This window comes from Ovis aries, chromosome 14 (genome assembly GCF_016772045.2).
Source record: "Ovis aries strain OAR_USU_Benz2616 breed Rambouillet chromosome 14, ARS-UI_Ramb_v3.0, whole genome shotgun sequence".
Lineage (NCBI taxonomy): Eukaryota > Metazoa > Chordata > Mammalia > Artiodactyla > Bovidae > Ovis > Ovis aries.
This window is the reverse complement of record NC_056067.1, coordinates 2195717-2214564: the sequence shown is the minus strand read 5'-3', so window position 1 is coordinate 2214564 and position 18848 is coordinate 2195717. Positions and strand designations below refer to the sequence as shown.

Here is an 18848-nt window from a genome sequence, read left to right as displayed (position 1 = left end):
ACCAGGCTCCTCCATCCATGGGATCTTCCTGACCCAGGGATTGAACCCAGGTTTCCCACATTGCAGGCAGACGCTTTAACCTCTGAGCCACCAGGGAAGCCCCATACACTATACGAAGTGGTAGCAGTTAGATCAAGATACAGAATGTTTCTAGGACCCCAGAGTGATGCAGAGCTCAGCTGCTGCTGCTGCTGCTAAGTCGCTTCAGTCGTGTCCGACTCTGTGCAACCCCATAGACGGCAGCCCACCAGGCTCCCCCGTCCCTGGGATTCTCCAGGCAAGAACACTGTAGTGGGTTGCCATTTCCTTCTCCGATGCGTGAAAGAAGTCACTCAGTCCGACAGTCAGCGACCCCATGGATTGCAGCCTTCCAGGCTCCTCCATCCATGGGATTTTCCAGGCAAGAGTACTGGAGTGGGGTGCCTAGAAGCCTCCAATATCTGATGTATCCCAAGAGAGGAGAATCTTTTCTGTTTCCAAAATGTGATAACCCAAGACTGGACAGTGGGAAGAAACTTTGGGGAATGAGAGCAGGAAGGATCCCCTAAATTATTGCCAAGACAACACAGTAATAATTAACCGGGAAACTTGGGGATTGGGATTTTATTGTGGCCAACTGGAGACCTTTCTTTAAAGGGATTCCTCAGTTTTAGCCTATTTCTGCTTGGTGGGATTATGTGCCCAGTCTTGGCAGATTCTCTACTTTTTCAAAGGAAGTTGGAAATCTAGATTATGTGCGATCTCTCAGTTTTTAAGTGCTGGTATATTGAGTGTTCTCCATACCAACCAGCAATTCTTGGACAACAGCACAGTGCCCAGCAATTGAACTCAATTCTGACTCTACCCAGACAGCACCGGATTCTACCTGTTAAGTACTTAGTCCTACCAGACCAACCTGCATTCCAGAAAACAGTTCCAAGTCCCAGTTGTTACCTGTGCTTCTGACTGACTATAAGTTGGGTTCTATTAATTTGTTAGACTGACTCATAGAACTCAGGCACTTTACTTACTAGATCACTGGTTTATCATAAGGATATAACTCAGGGAACATCCAGATGGAAGAGATGCATAGGGCTATGCATGGGGAAGGGGTGTGGAGCTTCCATGACCTCTCCACAAGCACATTCTCCCTGAATTTTCACATGGTCACCAACTGGGAATCTCTCAACCCTGTCCTTTGGGTTCTATGGAGACATCATTACATATACATGATTCATTAAATCACTGGCTACTGGGGAGGGATTCAGCTTGCAACAACACTGTACCTCCCCAGAGGTGGGGCAGAGGAGGGCTATAGGGGGCTTGGGAACTGAAAGCTCAATCCTTTAATCACAAGGTTGGCTCTCCTGGCAACCAGCACCTATCCTTTGCTTCTAAAAGTCACCTTCATACAACACAAAGCACCTTGATCACTCTATTTCAGAAATTCCAGGGTTTTGGAAGATAATGAGCCAGAAACTGGATGAAGACCAAGTATTTGAGAAATTTTGGTCATCTCAGTGACCAAATGTGTAGTTCTTTAAAATCATAATAAAAAGCTGGTGACCTATTTTAATTCATGGAAAATGCTTTTCAAGTCCAAAGTATATGTCTTTAAGCTGGATTTGGCCTGCTAACCAATTTTAGACCCTTACTAAACAATTTAACACGATAGAAAATAGTTCCCTGGTTACCCTTAAAGTGGTCAGAATCTGAACAAATGTATGGGGTGCTGGTAAGCTGTGAAGAGGAGAGGGAGAAGCAGGGTGATGGAGGAGAGAGACTGCTGAAGAACTCTGGGATAGCCTTTTCCCCAGACTCAGATCCCAGGGATGGGGCAAAAGGCTACATCCCAGTTTGTCATCACTGGGTTTAACTATGCTGTCCAAGGAAAATGAGACAGAATGGTCAACTCTCAAATATTGGGTCTTAATTGTACATCTATTTTTCTATTCTCACATAAGAAAGATTTATTGAAATGAGTCATAGACTTTAAGAACTAAAGCAATAAATCTCTTAGAAGAATACAGGAGTAGGTTTTGTGATGTTGGGTTAGACAAAGTTACATTAGATACAACCCCCAAAGCACGAGGGACATTAGAAACCAGGTAGACAGGACTTTATAAAAATTAAAAATTTTTATGCTTAAAAGGATGCCATTAATGTGAAAAGATCCCCACAGAATAGGATTACTGCCTCCCAGAGTTGTAGTATACAAAATTTTTAATCTGAGAGAATGAGAAGCATTACATATGGTAGTACTTCTGTATGTATTAGCTTGAAGGAAATGGTGTGGATGATGTTCGATTTCTAGAATACAGCTTATCCTTGTAATTATGTCTGTAAGATCACTATACACATACAGTTGACAAAAATACAGGGTTGAGTTCCTGTATGTTTCTGAGAATATAGGTTTTTGTCAGCTAATGAGTACATAACCTTGTTTCACCTGTGTTTCTGTTCAAAGATAACAATTCAATATCATTTTTATAAATAATGATATATACAGTATTTATAATGAAACGTTTCAATGAGTATTACTGTGTTGTGAGTAACAGTGAGATTGTGTACCTTAATTCTCCCCTAAGTCATACATAAACACATACTAGTCTGTATAGTCATGCATATAAAGTCCTGGAAAGTGAAAAATAAAGCATTTAAAGTTTTATAAAAGCATTACCTAATATTTTCCTATTGACGGGGCTAAAGGCTGTGCAGTGATGCAGTGCACAGTACGGTCAAACCTCTCCTCTCCACCCAGATAACCACGATGGTGTGATCATTCACCTGAAGCCAGACATCCTGGAATGTGAAGTCAAGTGGGCCTTAGGAAGCATCACTATGAAGAAAGCTAGTGGAGGTGATGGAATTCCAGTTGAGCTATGAAAGTGCTATGGAAAGATGATGCTGTGAAAATGCTGCCCTCAATATGGTCAAAACCCCACCTTGTTTTGCCATCTTGGCCAGTCTCTGTTGGTGGGTTCTGTTGCTTTCTGTGCCTAAATTTCCTCCACGTCTTACCTCATGCCATCAAAGTCTTCTCCACTTATTTGCCATGTGATACGTTTTTTGGGTTCCCACAAAACCAAAGGACAGATGAGGAAGAGGGATGCAGGTTTACATCTGTCAGTTCAACCTCAGAAGTTTGGCTTCACCACTTGTGGGTGGAGTTGGCACTTTTCCCTCCTAAACTGGCTCCAGAAACTGGATTAGCCCTGTCTGCTTGGTTTTTGCCTCAAATCTTTAAAGCATCTCCGCATAGGTGGCAAAGGCATAGGAAGTTAAGCACTCAAATTTGAGGCTTCGATCAAGTATTTGCTCATGTCACTGATAATTGTTCTTTAAGGCAGAGCTCCATTCTGATTTTTAGCCTGCTGTAACAGGGACAGTTTGAAGACTCTCAGGCTGTCATCACTATCTTCATTGTCATCTTGTTTTGCCATCTTGGCCAATCTTTGTTGGTGGGTTCTATTGCTTTTCTGTGCCAAAATTTCCTCCATGTCTTACCGCATGTCAGCAAAGTCTTCTCCACTTATTTCTCATGTGATATGTATTGTGCTTTTGACACTGTTCTTTATACTTTCTGCAACACGTTCAAAGCCTTGGGTATTTTCCACACAGTCTGGTCAAATATTTTTCCTACAGTTATTGATAGTTGTCTGCTTGATACTGCTCCAGGCTGTGCCAACATAATTACATTGCGTATAGAGACTGACTTCCAGTAGTCCATCGTGGTAGTTTCCTTACTGGTGTTGAGAGCCTCAAAAGCCTTGCTATAGAGCTCCCTAGGATAATGTGCCTTGAATACTTACTCCTTGATCCAAGGGCATGCAACCAATATGGGCACAATAAGGGACAGAAACTGTATGGACCTAAGAGAAGCACAAGATACTAAGAAGAGGTGGCAACAATACACAGAACTATACAAAAAAGATCATGACCCAGATAACCACGATGGTGTGATCATTTACCTGGAGCCAGACATCCTGAAATGTGAAGTCAAGTGGGCCTTAGGAAGCATCACTATGAAGAAAGCTGGTGGAGGTGATGGAATTCCAGTTGAGCTCTGAAAGTGCTATGGAAAGATGATGCTGTTAAAGTGCTGCACTCAATATGCTAGCAAATTTCGAAAACTCAGCAGTGGCCACAGGACTGGAAATGGTCAGTTTTCATTCCAATCCCAAAGAAAGGCAGTGCCAAAGAATGTTCAAACTACCACACAATTGCATTCATCTCATTCGCTAGCAATGTAATGCTCAAAATTCTCCAAGCCAGGCTTCAACATTATGTGAACATCTTCCAGATGTTCAAACTGGATTTAGAAAAGGCAGAGGAAGCAGAGATCAAATTGCCAACAACCATTGGATCATCAGAAAAGCAAGAGTGCCAGAAAAACATCAACTTCTGCTTTATTGACTGTGCCAAAGCCCTTGACTGTGTGGATCACAACAAACTGGAAAATTCTTTAAGAGATGGGAATACTAGACCACCTGACCTGCCTCCTGAGAAATCTGTATGCAGATCAAGAAGCAGCAGTTAGAACTGGACATGGAACAACAGACTGGTTCCAAATAGGGAAAGGAGTACGTTAAGGCTGTACATTGTCACCCTGCTTATTTAACTTATATGCAGAGTACATCATGCAAAATGCTGGGCTGGAATCAAGATTGGTGAGAGAAACATCAATAACCTCAGATACACAGATAACAGCACCCTTATGGCAGAAAGCAAAGAAGAACTAAAGAGCCTCTTGGTGAAAGTGAAAGAGGAGAGTGAAAAAGCTGGCCTAAAACTCAACATTCAGAAAAGATCACAGCATCCGGTCCCATCACTTCACGGCAAATAGATGGGAAAACAATGGAAACAGTGAGAGACTGTTTTGGGGGGCTCCAAAATCACTGCAGATGGTGATTGCAGTCGTGAAATTAAAAGACACTTGCTCCTTGGAAGAAAAGTTATGACCAACCTAGATAGCATATTAAAAAGCAGAGACATTACTTTGCCAACAAAATTCAGTCAAGACTACGGTTTTTCCAGTAGTCATGTATGGATGTGAGAATTGTACTATAAAGAAAGCTGAGTGCCAAAGAATTGATGCTTTTGAACTGTGGTGTTGGAGAAGACTGAGAGTCCCTTGGACTGTAAGGAGATCAAACCAGTGAATCCTAAAGGAAATCATTTCTGAATATTCATTGAAAGGAATGATGCTGAAGCTGAAGCTCCAATACTTTGGCCACCTGATGCAAAGAGCTGACTCACTGGAAAAGACCCTGATGCTGGGAAAGATTGAAGGCGAGAGGAGAAGGGGACAATAAAGGATGAAATGGTTAGATGGCATCACTGAATGGATGGACATGAGTTTGGGTAAGCCCTGGGTGTTGGTGATGGACAGAGAAGTCTGGCATGCTGCAGTCCATGAGGCTGCAAAGAGCTGGACAGGACTGAGCTAGTGAACTCTTGATACAAGGGCTGGATGAGAGAGGTAGTATTTGTGGGCATGAAAAGAACTTGTACCTTGGTGTGGGGATTTTTGAGTGTCCTACAGCAGTGGAGTGGGGCATTATGCAAAATTAACAAAATCTTGAAGGAAAAGTTTCTGCCCTGGAGACAGTATTCAACTTCTGGTCAATTAGAGGTCATCCAGGCTTTTTTTTTGTTCCACTTCCAAGGGACTGACATAAGGTATGGTTCATGCTTTTCCCTCTAAGTAACTGAACTTGAAGCTCTATACCAGTAGGGGTTTGCACTTAAAGTCGGCCTTAGCATTGGTGCACAAAAGTAAGTTTTCATATTCCTGGAATGATTTAAAGTCAGTGGCATTGGAGGTTATTTGCATTATATAGGTTCTTTTGCCAACATCCCTGTAAAATAAGCCAGTTTCATAAGCGTTGAAAACCTGCTCTTTCATATATCCTCTTCCTGTATAACAATTAGCAAGTATTGTTTGAGTTCCACAGCTTCCAGATCTGCAAAACTTGCCCCACCTGCAAGGTTAACACGACCGACGCCATGCTGCCTTTTGAAATGTGCAAGCCTTCCAGCACTAGTGGAGACGTTCTTTGGCTTTTAGTTTCACAACAGTGCTGCCCACGAGACTTTTTAAATCAGTTGTCATCTCATGAATCCACAAACTGAGCCGCTTTTCCATCTATTCCATAGCTTCCTCGCGCACTTATGGATGTCGCTTTAGCACTTTTCCGAGCAGCTTCATGTACGGATCAGCGAATTTCATTTTTCTTGATGTACCGGATAGTTGATTGAATAACACTGAACTCGGCCAAGAGCACTACAGCTCATGCCTGAACGAAGCTTATCTAACACACGTATTTTTCTCCATAAGGTACATCACAGCCTTCTTGCGCTTATGAACATTAGGCAGCACCCCAGCACTACGCTCAGGGTCGTTTTAAACAGCGAAATCTCTAACAGAGAGCCCAAAGATGAAAAACCGCCGCAAGAAATAGACTGCGAATCCGACGCTTATTTACACTTCTAGAGCTGAAGTAATATAGTGGATCATGTGCCTCCAATCTCGACTACCCACCACTGGTTAACTCAAAATTTTCACTCTCTGCACATGTCCGCAAATAAACCCAGAAAGCACTAACATTTTTGATTTTGGGGTGACAGTAAATTTTCACAAGTAAGCGAGTTCAAAAACGTCAACTACCGAACAAAGGTCGGCCGTCTTCCCCCAGGCAAACAAATTTTGCTTCAAGGATACATCCTCTCAGAAGAAGCGGCGGAGCGCTGAAGACTACTCGTCCCAGCATGCCTCGCCACAGCAGCGAGCCCGGCTCGGCAAGCCCGAGGCTCCGGCCCGGAAGTGTCGCATCGGGTGCGCGTAGCGCGCGTTGCGCATGCTCCACGCTGCGGGGGTCCGCCCCAGCCACCGCCTCCTGTCTTGCACCACTACGCTCTATCCCTAGAGCTTTGCCGTTGGGCACAGCTGCGTCGCCCCTGTAGACCCTGCGCGGTAGCGACATGGAGGAATTCGACTCTGAAGACTTCTCCACCTCCGAGGAGGACGAGGACTACGTGCCCTCGGGTGAGCGACTCCGCCGGAGGCGAGAGGCGACTCGCCCCGCCCAGCGGCTCACGTGAGGCGCGCTTTGCCCGTCGTGCGTGGGCCCGGCGGCCGGGCAGCGCTCGCCTCAGGCGGCCCCGCCCCGCGCCCTAGCCTGCCGGCCGGCTCTGCGCACCCCGCGTGGCCCTGCTTGCGTCCGCCGCGGCGTTTCGCAGCGGCTCCTGGTGGCCTGGATTGGACCGCCGCCCCACCTCGGAGGGCGGGAACCTGCAAGTGAACTCAGACGCTGCCGGTCGTTGGGGCATCGCGTTTTCTCACCCACCCTGAACTCTAAGGAAAGGCAGACCTTGCGTCCCCAGGGTGTTGCTAACTGGCATGCCCCACATATAACCTTTTCACTTTCTGTCCTCAGAAGTGATCTGGTTGTTTAAAAGTTGACATAATGATCCCCTTTACTTCTTAGCGAAGATTGCACTCATTGCTGTCTTTTCAGACCTTAGATAAAGTTTTTGTGTAAACTGATCCGGGCTAAAATGTCACCCAGACCTAACTCGTCCGCCATCCTGCGCTTTCCACAGGCTCCCCCATCTCATTAGATGTATCTGCTGGTACGATCGCTCAGGTAAAAGCAAAGCCTAAAAACCCGTCGGAGTTGACCTTATTCTCACTCTTTTGATCCAGATAATCATTCCGTTCTGTTTGAGTCCACGTGGAAGATTACTCCCTCAGTAATCTCGCTCTTACTGAGCTTCCATTATCACTAAGACTCCATAGCTTCCCAACTGGGTTACCAGCTTCCGTTCTTATCCACCAACATTGGTCTTCCGATATTGGCCAGTGTGATCATTTGAAAACTAGTTTTCATATTAATCAAAAGTACCGTGCTAGTCGCTCAGTTGTGTATGCTTCTTTGCGATCCCATGGATTTTAGCCTACCAGGCTCCTCTGTCCTTGGGATTCCGCAGACAAGAATAACGAATTAGGTTGCCATTCCCTTCTCCAGGGGATCAAACCCGGGTCTCCTGCATTGCAGGCAGATTCTTTTCCATCTGAACCCGGATGAAGCCAGAAAGGTGGCATGGGTATGCTTAAAAATAGTCAAGTATTTCTGAAATACTTATTTTGAATCTGAACCTTTTCCGTCACCTATCATCCCTGTCAGGTCTCTCTAGAAGAAACTGCTTTCTTTTAAAGTTTGGTATTTCCATTGTTTGTTGACATAACTGATCCACATTAGGTCTTCTTTTAATACCCTCTTGAGTCTTTCTCCTCACTGCCGAAACAGACTTTTTAAACTTCAGAACCTTCTGAAATCCCCAGCCTGCCAATGTTCCTATGTCTAATTTGGGTTAGACTGGTATTGATTTCTTTTTTGTAATGACGTTGTGGACACCAGGTTCTTGGCTGAATCATGTGGTATACACAGTTATTGCTTTTCCTAAACTAGATTTCTTTGGAGTGAATAACTGCCATTTTGTTGTTGTTTAGTCATCTATGTACTTAATACTGATTTGATCCTAAACTCTCAAAATTGTCTAAATCATCTTCCAAGACAATTTGATATATTAAATAATGATTCACTTTTTTGAAGTCCTTCTTTGTCTTCTGACCTGCTCGGATTTGACTTGGCTTTACCATTTTTAAACTTAAAATCTTCCATCCTGACCACCACTCTGGATGTTCCTTTTGTCTCCATTTTCTTTTAGAGTCTTTGTTTCTTGGGTCCCGTGATATCTTCACTCTTGGTGTGTTCCACCAAAATGAGAATAAATCCTCAAATAGCTTATTGAAGAAAGATGGATGATACAAACTTTTTTTGTGTGAGACCATGACTATCTAAAAATAAGTAGGTGGCCCTCAGGCATGATTAATATTTTGGTATGTAGTTCTGTATTCTATAATAGTTTTCCATCTGAAGTTTGAAGGCATTTCTGCATTATTTTAAGAAGTCTCTGGTTGCTAGTTTTTACTCATTTCCATAAAGTTTGTCTGTCTCTGGAAGCTCATAGAATCTTTGTTCCTGATATTTTCTGATATTTCCCAGTGATGTACTATACCTTAGTATGAGTCTGTTTCCATCCATTGGTCTTGGCCTTATGGAACTTTTTAAATTTGGGAAGGGGACCGTTTTCTCCATTTTATTTTTTTGGAATCATCATTTGTATATTTACTCTTACGTTGGGCTTCCCTGATGGCTCAGCTGGTAAAGAATCCGCCTGCAACGTGGGAGACCTGGATTCAGTCCCTGAGATGGGAAGATCCCCTGGAGAAGGGAAAGGCTACCCACTCCAATATTCCGGCCTGGAGAATTCCATGGACTGTGTAGTCCATGGGGTCGGGGACACAACTGAAGTGACTTAGCAGCAGCAGCAGAGCGACTTTCACTTTTCACTCTTACGTTACCTTATGGACTGGTACTCTCTTTTCTTCCATTTTGAGCCTCTGTTTTCTAACTCTGATTTTTTTCTTCATGGGAATATTTCAGTATTTTAACATCCTCCTCTTCTGTTGAGTATTTTTCTCTTTCCATATTTTTTCTATGTTTTATGGCTTTTATCAACACAAATACAGTGTGTACGCAAGCTGTCTGTCTGTTTTCTTTTCTGTATGGCCTGGAATTGGTGACTTGGGTGGCCCTGTTGGCTGCTCTTCCCACCATGACACTGGATTTCTTGTAGATGTTGGGTGCAGTCTCAGCACAGCAAGACTTGTTGCACATCAGCAGTACTTCAAGCTCTTTGACATTGTCGACCAGGAACTTCTGAAGCCGTGGTGCAGCACGTGCTTTATTTTTTTGTTGTCCTCATCACCAGTATAGGGCATCAAGATGTGACCCTTGAATATTTTTAATTTTTAATAACTCTTTTTGTTGTTTGAAAACTTTTAAATAGCATCATGTTCTTTTGTGAGTGCAAGTATCTTATTACTATATGGATATTAATTATAAAAGTTTTTTTCCCTAGTTTTGCCTTTTTTTTTTCTTTTTAAGGACTGGAGAGCATCTGCTGGTCTCGAACCAGCCTCAGAGAGGGTAATTGGGTAATTTGATCACTCTGTATTCGAAAGAACCACTGAGCTACAGCCAGCGCCTTTTTCCCTAGTTTTGTTTCCTCTGAATTTTTTCTCTTTTCAGTCTTGCCTTAGAGGCTTTCCTCGGTTGTTTGGCGGTCCTAGTTCATTGTACATTAAACCTTTAATAATTAAATGGATCTGGAGGAATATTCAAAATACCACTCTTTGTAATGGCCCCAAACCAAATATCCATCAACACAAGAATGGGTAAATAAATTGTGGTATAGTCATATAATGAAATAATATTTAGGGATGACAATGAAGAAGCTATACCTCCATGCAGAGTGAAATAAAAGAGTTAGTTGCTCAATCGTGTCTGACTCTTTGCGACCACATGTACTGTAGCCTCCGTCCTTGGAATTCTCCAGGCAAGGTGACTTACAAATAAAATGTTGAGTGAAAGAAGCTGGATGCAAGAGTTCATACTGTAGGCGTCTGCTTAAGGCTCAAAAACAGATAAAACTAATCTATTTCATTAGACTTCAAGATAATGTTTCTTTGTGGGATGTGGCTGGTATCTAGTGGTTGCAGTAGGGCGCCAGGGGCTTCTGCAAAGCTGCTCATGTTCTGCTGCTTCAGTTGGGTCTAGCTAAACAGGAGTGTTCAGTTTGCATAATTTCAGTGACCTGTGCATTAGCTTGTGTGCTTTTTGGTATGTTATACTTGCAATAAGGCTTCGGTGAAATAAAAAAGAAAAAAATTGATTGAATCTCTGTGTGTACAGGATTTGTTGACTGGTACCCACAAGCAAAAAGTGATTAGACTAGTCATCCAAGGAGCACTTTTGTTGGGGACCCTGAATGTCAGTGTCTGAAGATGGCAAGTTGACATAATTGTTTTTTCTGTCTAACCTGAAGTTTGTAAGCCTCTTTCTAAACCTCTTTTATTGATAAGAGAGATACTTTTGCTTACTTTTGAAAGATATCCATGATGAGGTAAAAACATCAGTTTCTTCTTTGACAAGTGACAGTGGTAGATTTGGAATTTCTGTTCATTCAGCATATAGTTGTAAAGACATGCTGATCCATGTCCTCATGGTGGGTGGAGCATAGCAGAAATTGCAAATATAAGTAGAGTGAGGTAATGGACTCTCCTGGAGGCCTGGAGTAGGGGGACTTATCCTAGTCTTCAGGAACAGGGAGGACAGCCCTCAGAAAATATTTCTGTCTGGTGAAGAACAAAGGAAAGTACTAGTTTTTCATAATGAAAATGCGTCATCTTCATGTGAAAGCCTTTGTTCCTGTCTGTCTGACCGCCGTGTTATGTTATTTCAGGTGGAGAGTATAGTGAAGATGATATAAATGAATTAGTGAAGGAAGATGAAGTGGATGGCGAAGAGGAGACACAGAAAACCAAAGGGACAAAAAGAAAGGCTGAGAGCGTTCTGGCCAGGTGATGCTGCCCTCAAGGCCCTTAGACGTCAGGGGCTATTGACACAGCCATCCAGACTGCTGGCATTAGTCTGATGACAGATTTCTTGCTGCCAGTCTCTAACCTTTTTCTCATTGAGGGAAATATTTGGTGACCTTTTAGGATTAAATTCTTATTCTCTGGTAAGCTTTAATAATTTTTGAACTTTAATAAAAAAACTTAATAGGTAATATGTGCATCTGATTTAAAATGCAAAACTGGGGTATTCCCTGGTGGTCCAGAGGTTAGGACTCCATGCATCCGGTGCCAGGGCCTGATTCAGCCCCTGGTTGGGGAACTAAGATTCTATAAGCTATTGGTTTGCCAAAAAGAGAAAAGAAAAGCTCAATTACTAGAAAAAATATGTATCCCATTCCTATTTCTTGTTGCTTTGTTTCAGAAGAATTACACTGCCAGAAATACTTCTCTGTGCATGCCATGTTCGGTCGCTAAGTCGTGTCCAACTCCTCGCAACCCCATGGGCTGTAGTCCGCTAGGCTCTTCTGTCTGTGGAATTTTCCAGGCAAAAATGCTGGAGTGGGCTTGCCATTTCCTCCTCAGGGGAATCTTTATTGACCCAGGGATTGAATTCCAGTCTCCTGTGTCTCCTGCACTGGTAGGCGATTCTTCACCACCGAGCCACCTGGAACCCCTCATTCTGTGTATATATATATATATATATATAAGTGTGTATTTTGTATTTCGTACTTTTAAAAATTTTTTTGCCACACAGCTTGTGGGATCTTAGTTCCCTGACCAGGGGTTGGATTCGTGCTCCCTACACTAGATGCGGGGAGTCTTAACCAGTGAACCAGTAGAGAATACGCTGTACCTCCTCCTCTAAAAAAGTATGAATAGTGTAGTCTGCGTATCTTTTGTCGCTTTCCTCATTTCACAACTTGGCGATAATGCTGCAGCAGTGCACCTACTGTGCCTTTTTCTTTTTGGTAACTGCATTGTGTTGCATTTCATGGATAGACTCTACTCTGGTTAAACATTCCTTGAGAGACCTTTAGATTGTCCTTACCTTTACTACAGCAAATAAGACTACAATGAATATTCTTTGTCTTTATACACTTGTATATTTATAAATCAGATTGTGGAGAAGTAGAATTGTTTGACCCAGGGTTATATGTAGTAAAAAAAATATATATATATATATATTGGTATAGGCAAATTACCTTCTATAAGCCTGGTACTAAATTGCACTCCCAACAAAAAAGTGTGAAAGTTCTCACGAGTTACTTAACTCAGATAAGGGAGTCTTTCAGTAGAAGTCTTTTATTCTTTTTGATTGGTGTTTCTGTCTTCCTGGGCATTGAAGCAAAAAGCAGATTGTAGAAGAATTTTGAGTATTAGATGATTCACTTGAAGTCAGAATAGTCTTGGGAAACAATTTGCTCTTTTAAGTCTTGGCTCAATTCTTTTGTCCTTGAGTTTTTTTGTATTCCAGCTTTCATATCTTCAGAAAGTTGGAAGAAACATGGATTCTCTACTCCCTACTCCCTCAGAACTCTAGAAAGAATAAATCTGAGGCTCTCTTCAATATCTGTTCTCCAAATGGAGTGACTTTTAAAAGTATCTGGCATATATATGTTCTTAGAGCCCTCTTTTTGATTGAGGTGATTTTTGGTGTTTTCTTAGTGAGAATAGCTAGTCCTGATTCAGAAGTAGAAGAGTAGATTTTGATTCTCAGTGTTTTTGGAAAATGGTAACTCTAAGAGCTCAGTTCTTTTTTCTTCCACAAAATCTTAGCTTAGCCTCTCCCACTCACCATGTCACACGGTGAGGTAAGTAGTCCTTTAAGTCAGCTTAAAAGTTTTCTGAAGTTTCCAACATGTTTGGAATTCAGGAAGGAATAACTGAAATTAGTTTGCTTGTTTGTCTTATCTTTCTTCTTCCTTCTTGTTGGTGACTAGGAAGAGAAAACAAGGTGGCCTCTCACTAGAAGAAGAGGACGAAGAGGATGCCAACGAGGAATCCGGAGGAAGTAGTGGTGAGGAGGAAGATGCAGCAACAGGGCAGGAAAAAGGCGTTGAGTCAGAGGATGCCAGGAAGAAGAAGGAGGATGAACTATGGGCCAGCTTCCTGAATGATGTAGGCCCGAAATCAAAAGTGCCCACAAGTACACACGTTAAGGTAAGTTAACAGGTGAATAGGATGAATGCTTCTTGGAAATTTCCCAGATAGATTTTTTAAATTTACAAACCGAGGTTTGAGGCTTACAGCAGAAATCTGATTAGCTGCTTTTTAATAGTAACTCTACTAAGTGAAAAGTAAAGCATTCCCTGTGGGAGAAAACATAAGCTTTTCTAATCATATCAATTCAGTGAGTATTTAAGTGTTTAGAGATGAAACACGTGTTAAGACTAGCCGGAAACAATATATTTGGGTGGATCTTTTAGTTTTCATCCTAATGTGAAATTTATTACACTTCTTTTTTCATAGACAGGAGAGGAGACTGAAGAGACAAGTTCAAGTCATTTGGTCAAAGCAGAAAGGCTAGAGAAACCTAAAGAAGCAGAAAAAGTTAAAATTACAAAGGTGTTTGATTTTGCTGGTGAAGAAGTCAGGTAAGATGACATTCACAAACTTCAAACTTAGTTCTTTTTTTTTTTTCCAAAATTAGTTCTTTTGAAAAGAAACATTTTTTAAAAAATATATATTTTATTTATTTTTTTTGCTGCGCTGGGTCTGCTTGCTACATGTGAGCTTTCTCTTGTGCGGTTCTCAGGCTTCTCATTGTGGCGTCTCTGTTTGCAGAGCGCGGGCTCTAGAGTGGAGGCTCATTAGTTGTGATGCACAGGCTTAGCTGCCCCTAGGCATGTGGAATCTTTCTAGATCAGGGATCAGACCGGTGTCCCTTGCATTGCACGGTCATTCTTAACCTCTGGACTACCAGAGAGGCAAGCCCCTAAAAAGGAACATCTTTCTAAATGATGTTAGACATCTGTCTTCTTTCCAACATATCTTAATATTTTGGATGAGTTATATTTGAACTCAAGGAAAACAGTGGCTCCATTAATCATCAGGGAGCAGGAGAATGTCCTTTCATGTATGGTCATATAGTTTTGGGGCAGCATGGAGTGGTTGGCTGAACAAAAACAACAAACTGAGCGCTGTTTGCTTCCACTTACTTGCCGCCGTGCTTTGCATCTGGGCTCTTTCTCCCTTCAGTACTTTCCCTAACTTTGAAGTATAAGCCCCAGTAAAACGTTTGAAATCTGGTGACAGTTTAAAGTACTAGGAGAGAAGTTTAATTCTGATGCTGTTTCCTCATCTCAATATTATTTTTTTCAATTGATTCATAAATTTGTTACTAGTTTAGCAAAACAGTACAGACTTAATACTCAGGTTGTTTTGGATGAGAGCCACATGCCTAGAATTTTCCTCTTTCCCATTGAAAAAAAATTTGATATGAAAACAGTAGATTTGTAATTTAGAACTAGAGGAGAACAAATGAATTGCCTGCCAATCAGTAATGTTATTTTCCTTAAAGTTGATGTTCTTAAAAACAAATAGTATCTAATTTCCAACAGTTGTTTCATCTAGTGAAAATATATCTTGGAAAAAGTTTTGGCATTGTTTTATAAATGATGTGAAGGAAAACTTTTATTATTTTTTTGTTGGTGGTGGTTGTGGCTCTTTTTTTAATTGGAATACAGTTGATTTACAATGTTGTGTTACTTTCTGCTATGAATTAAGTTTTATATATATATATTTCCTGGAGAAGGGCAAGGCAACCCACTCCATTATTTTGGCCTGGAGAACCCCATGGACCAGATGATCCTGGCAGGCTACAGTCCATGGGGTCACAAGGAGTTGGATACAGCTGGAGCGACTTGAGTACTCAGCACACATACATAGATATTTCCACTCTTTTTGTGTTATTTTTTTTCTCCTTTTTTCTTCTCAAAAATTTTACACTTACAGAAGTGTTCTAAGAATAGTATTACAATGAGCATCCATATGCCTGTCATACTGATTCACCACCTGTAAATGTTTTGCCTCTTTCTCCCCCACCTGCATCAGTATTTCTTTTTGTTTTGTCTGAACCTTTTAAGAATTGTAGGTCTCATAACATTTCACTCTTAAATACTTCATTCCTGTTTCCTAAGAACAAAGATATTTTCCATGGTGACTCAGTGTAACTCTCACATCCAGTAGATTTCACATTAATACAGATTATTCTCTCAACTCACTCTAGTGAAGGATCCTGATTTTAAATATTCAGCCTGTTGCAGACCAATGCTTTCCTAAAACACAGCAAAAGGAATTAGAAAAGTATGTTAAAAAGATACAAAATGCAAGCTCACACTTTTAACAATGAGATTTAACATGCAGATATAAAGTTACATTTCAGTCTATACAATCAAAATGAACATAAATAAGAAAAGGAAAAGAGGGAAAAGAGTTATACAACTATATTCTTTTTTTTTTTTTTTCCCCTTGGCTGTACCCAAAAAAACTTGTGAGATCTCAGTTCCTGGACAAGGGGTTGAGACCCCAACCTCAGTGCAGAAAGCACTGAGTCCTAACTGCTGGACCACCAGGGAATTCCCAGTAACTCTACATGTTGGTCATTGAAAGTGTGAGTGTAAGTGATTGATAAAAGGAATCCACTTTAATTATATAATTGAAACAAGAAACTAAGAGTAGAGTATCAGTTCTTAATATCTAGACACATACTTTGAAAAAGTACTGTTTATATTAATTTTTCCAGTTTTTAATGTGTCAAAATAGCTTATTTCTTTCTTGTTAATTATCTAGTCTAAATGGGATTGGTGACAGCCCTACTCCTAGAGGATTATGTATTTGTAAATTACTGTTTCTGTGTTGGTGTTCTTCCTTGTCTTTTTAATTTAAAAAAAAATAATATTCATCATAAAGAAATCCATCTCAAAAGGCTGTATTATATCTCTTTTAAATTTATTTTTCTAATAATTTCTTTTGATTGTGTTTTACAATAATACTGTTCTGCAACAGGTTGAAAGTTTTATGTCCAAGTCCTTCACTGCAGATAGTTTAAATAATAATCTGCAATAATGTAAAATTAATGGAGATGGACATGTGGATTTTAAGGCAGTCATTTCTCAATGAGTTCAGGATTTTCATTTTTACTTTTTCCAAATGAAGTCATTAATAACTTTTTTTTCTTGCAGTTTTATTGAAGAAGTAATTGATGTACAGCACTATATAAGTCTAAGGCATAGAGAGTAATGATCTGATTTAGGTCCCCCATGAAATGATTAGTAATAACTGTGTTTTCTGATTTCATCTTACATGTTCCATCAGTAGTCAGTTCTAGTCGTTTATCCTGTCAAGTTGTAATTAAATTTTTTATATAATTAAATTTAAGTCATTTCAATGGGAAAAAGGAATTCTGGATTCGTGAATTCTCTATGTGTGGATTTTTTTTTTATGGAAAATACAATTCAAAATATTCTATCAAACATGTTAATTTGCAGGCACTGTTCTTCAGGCTTTTATTTTTCACTTTTGCTCTTATTATTTATTTGCTTCTGAAAAATATGTTCAGTCTCATCCTTGTATGAAAGTGCTAAGATTGTTGAAAACACCAAGCTGGGAATTCCCTGACGATCAAGTGATTAGGACTCTGTTTTCACGGCTGAGGGCCCAGGTTCAATTCCTGGTCAGGAAACTTAATCTCCTTCAAGGTTCCTGCCACAGCCCCCCAACCCTCAAAAAAACAAAACAAAGCCTAAAAAAAACACTGAACAAAGCAGACAGATAAGCATGTTTTACTATCTAATTGAGATGTTTAAAACTGGGGACCATATGGTTACTGTTTCTCTTTTGGAAGCACTAAATTTTTTCTGTGGTTCATTCGTATGGCGCTTTCTTCATAACCATTGTACCTCATCATATATAATATATCCACATTTATGATCAGCTTTCAGTTTATCAAATATAGTCTTGTAAATTTAATGCATTACCTTTACGTGATTCACAGGCTTTCCTACTGTGCTCAGAATAGTGGGGTTTTTTTGTTTTGTATGAAGATTTTTCTCAGTGAAGGAAGCAGTATATTGATCTATGTTCTAGCACAGACTCCTTGATCTAAACTATTTCCCTGTCCTGCAGCTATGTCATCGGAACTTGTTCTTGCAAACACTTACACTTCGAATTTCATCTGTTGTCATCTGATCCTACTTTTATTATACAGATCGCTGTCAGTTAATGTTTATTAACAAGAAACTGATTTTAAAAAAAGACTTTTAAATATCACCCTCATGTTTAAATCACAGATATTAAAATAATTTTCATATCAGCAGTAATTTGTCATTCTTCAAATTGCATTGAAGAAACACTTTGCTAACTAATTTTGTCATAGTTTATCATAAGCTAGATCCCAAATACTTCAAGCCATGGTGTCATTGGAAAGTTAAACTTGAACTACCTTTGTCACAGATTCACCAAGGTTTCCAAGCAAACATCATTGATATGGTCTTTTACTAATGTCCTAGGAATGGTTTATTCTGTTTAGCTTAGCAACAGAAAGTACTTCTTTCCCAAAAGGCCACAATGCTAATGAATGGAATTTTGCATCTGTTTCTATTGACTTTTGAATTTAGTAGTGTTTCTTTCAAATAATTCTTTTGATTTTGAGCTTATTTAGTCACGTTTTATATGTAAATGCTGCAGAAGTTTTTGTGAATTTGTTGCTTTACTAGCTAAAACATCTCTGCAAAGAACTCACTGTGGTTTAAGCCCTGTATGATCGAAAACCAAGCCCAGTGTGTGAGGGCTCATAGAGTAAAATCAGCTTCACCTCAGTTGCCCTTCATTTCTTTGAAGTCACTTCTGTTATCATCGTGTGGTTTATTACTTCTGCTGCATTCAGAAAAGATATTAAGAAAAAGAGCTTTTTTTTTTTGCAGAGACATACAGTGTGGGGTTTTTTTTTTTTGCCATCAGCAAATTAGGATTAAAAAATTATAACAGTTTTACTTTCTTAGTTATTAAAAATTAAAATGATTATAAAAATAACAATTTGTAAAGAGAAATGCTTACATTTTATCACCTTTTGGGGTTTTAATTGAGAAAATAACCCTAAACTTTCTCACTGTAGTATGGTCTAACTGCACATGACTAATGCAGTAATATCACATGTGAGTACTTTGCAATAATTGGTATATGTTCTGTTTAATGCTGTGAGCTCGTCTTTCATATCTTGACTATTATGACATTATCAAATTTCTGGGCGAGTTTTTAAATACTCACAGTTTTTGTTCCTGTCTTTTGTTAGACCAGTAGCAGGTAGTTTGCAGCTCACATTTTTGGTAGCTCTATGTACAATTCTAGTCAGATCTTTCCATAGTTATTCCAAAGTGTTCTT

General features: G+C 40.2%; 1 protein-coding gene across 1 annotated transcript in view; it reads left to right on the top strand.

The window, feature by feature from the left end:
• Nucleotides 1–6832: 6832 nt before the first annotated feature.
• The window catches only part of LOC101116755 (craniofacial development protein 1), a 99098-nt gene continuing 87082 nt past the window's right edge, over nucleotides 6833–18848 (top strand). The window contains exons 1-4 of the mRNA XM_004014911.6: nucleotides 6833–7027; nucleotides 11353–11470; nucleotides 13408–13627; nucleotides 13937–14061. Of these exons, the coding sequence (XP_004014960.1) occupies nucleotides 6964–7027; nucleotides 11353–11470; nucleotides 13408–13627; nucleotides 13937–14061 (527 nt within the window). The 5' untranslated portion in view covers nucleotides 6833–6963. The remainder of the gene's footprint in view (nucleotides 7028–11352; nucleotides 11471–13407; nucleotides 13628–13936; nucleotides 14062–18848) is intronic.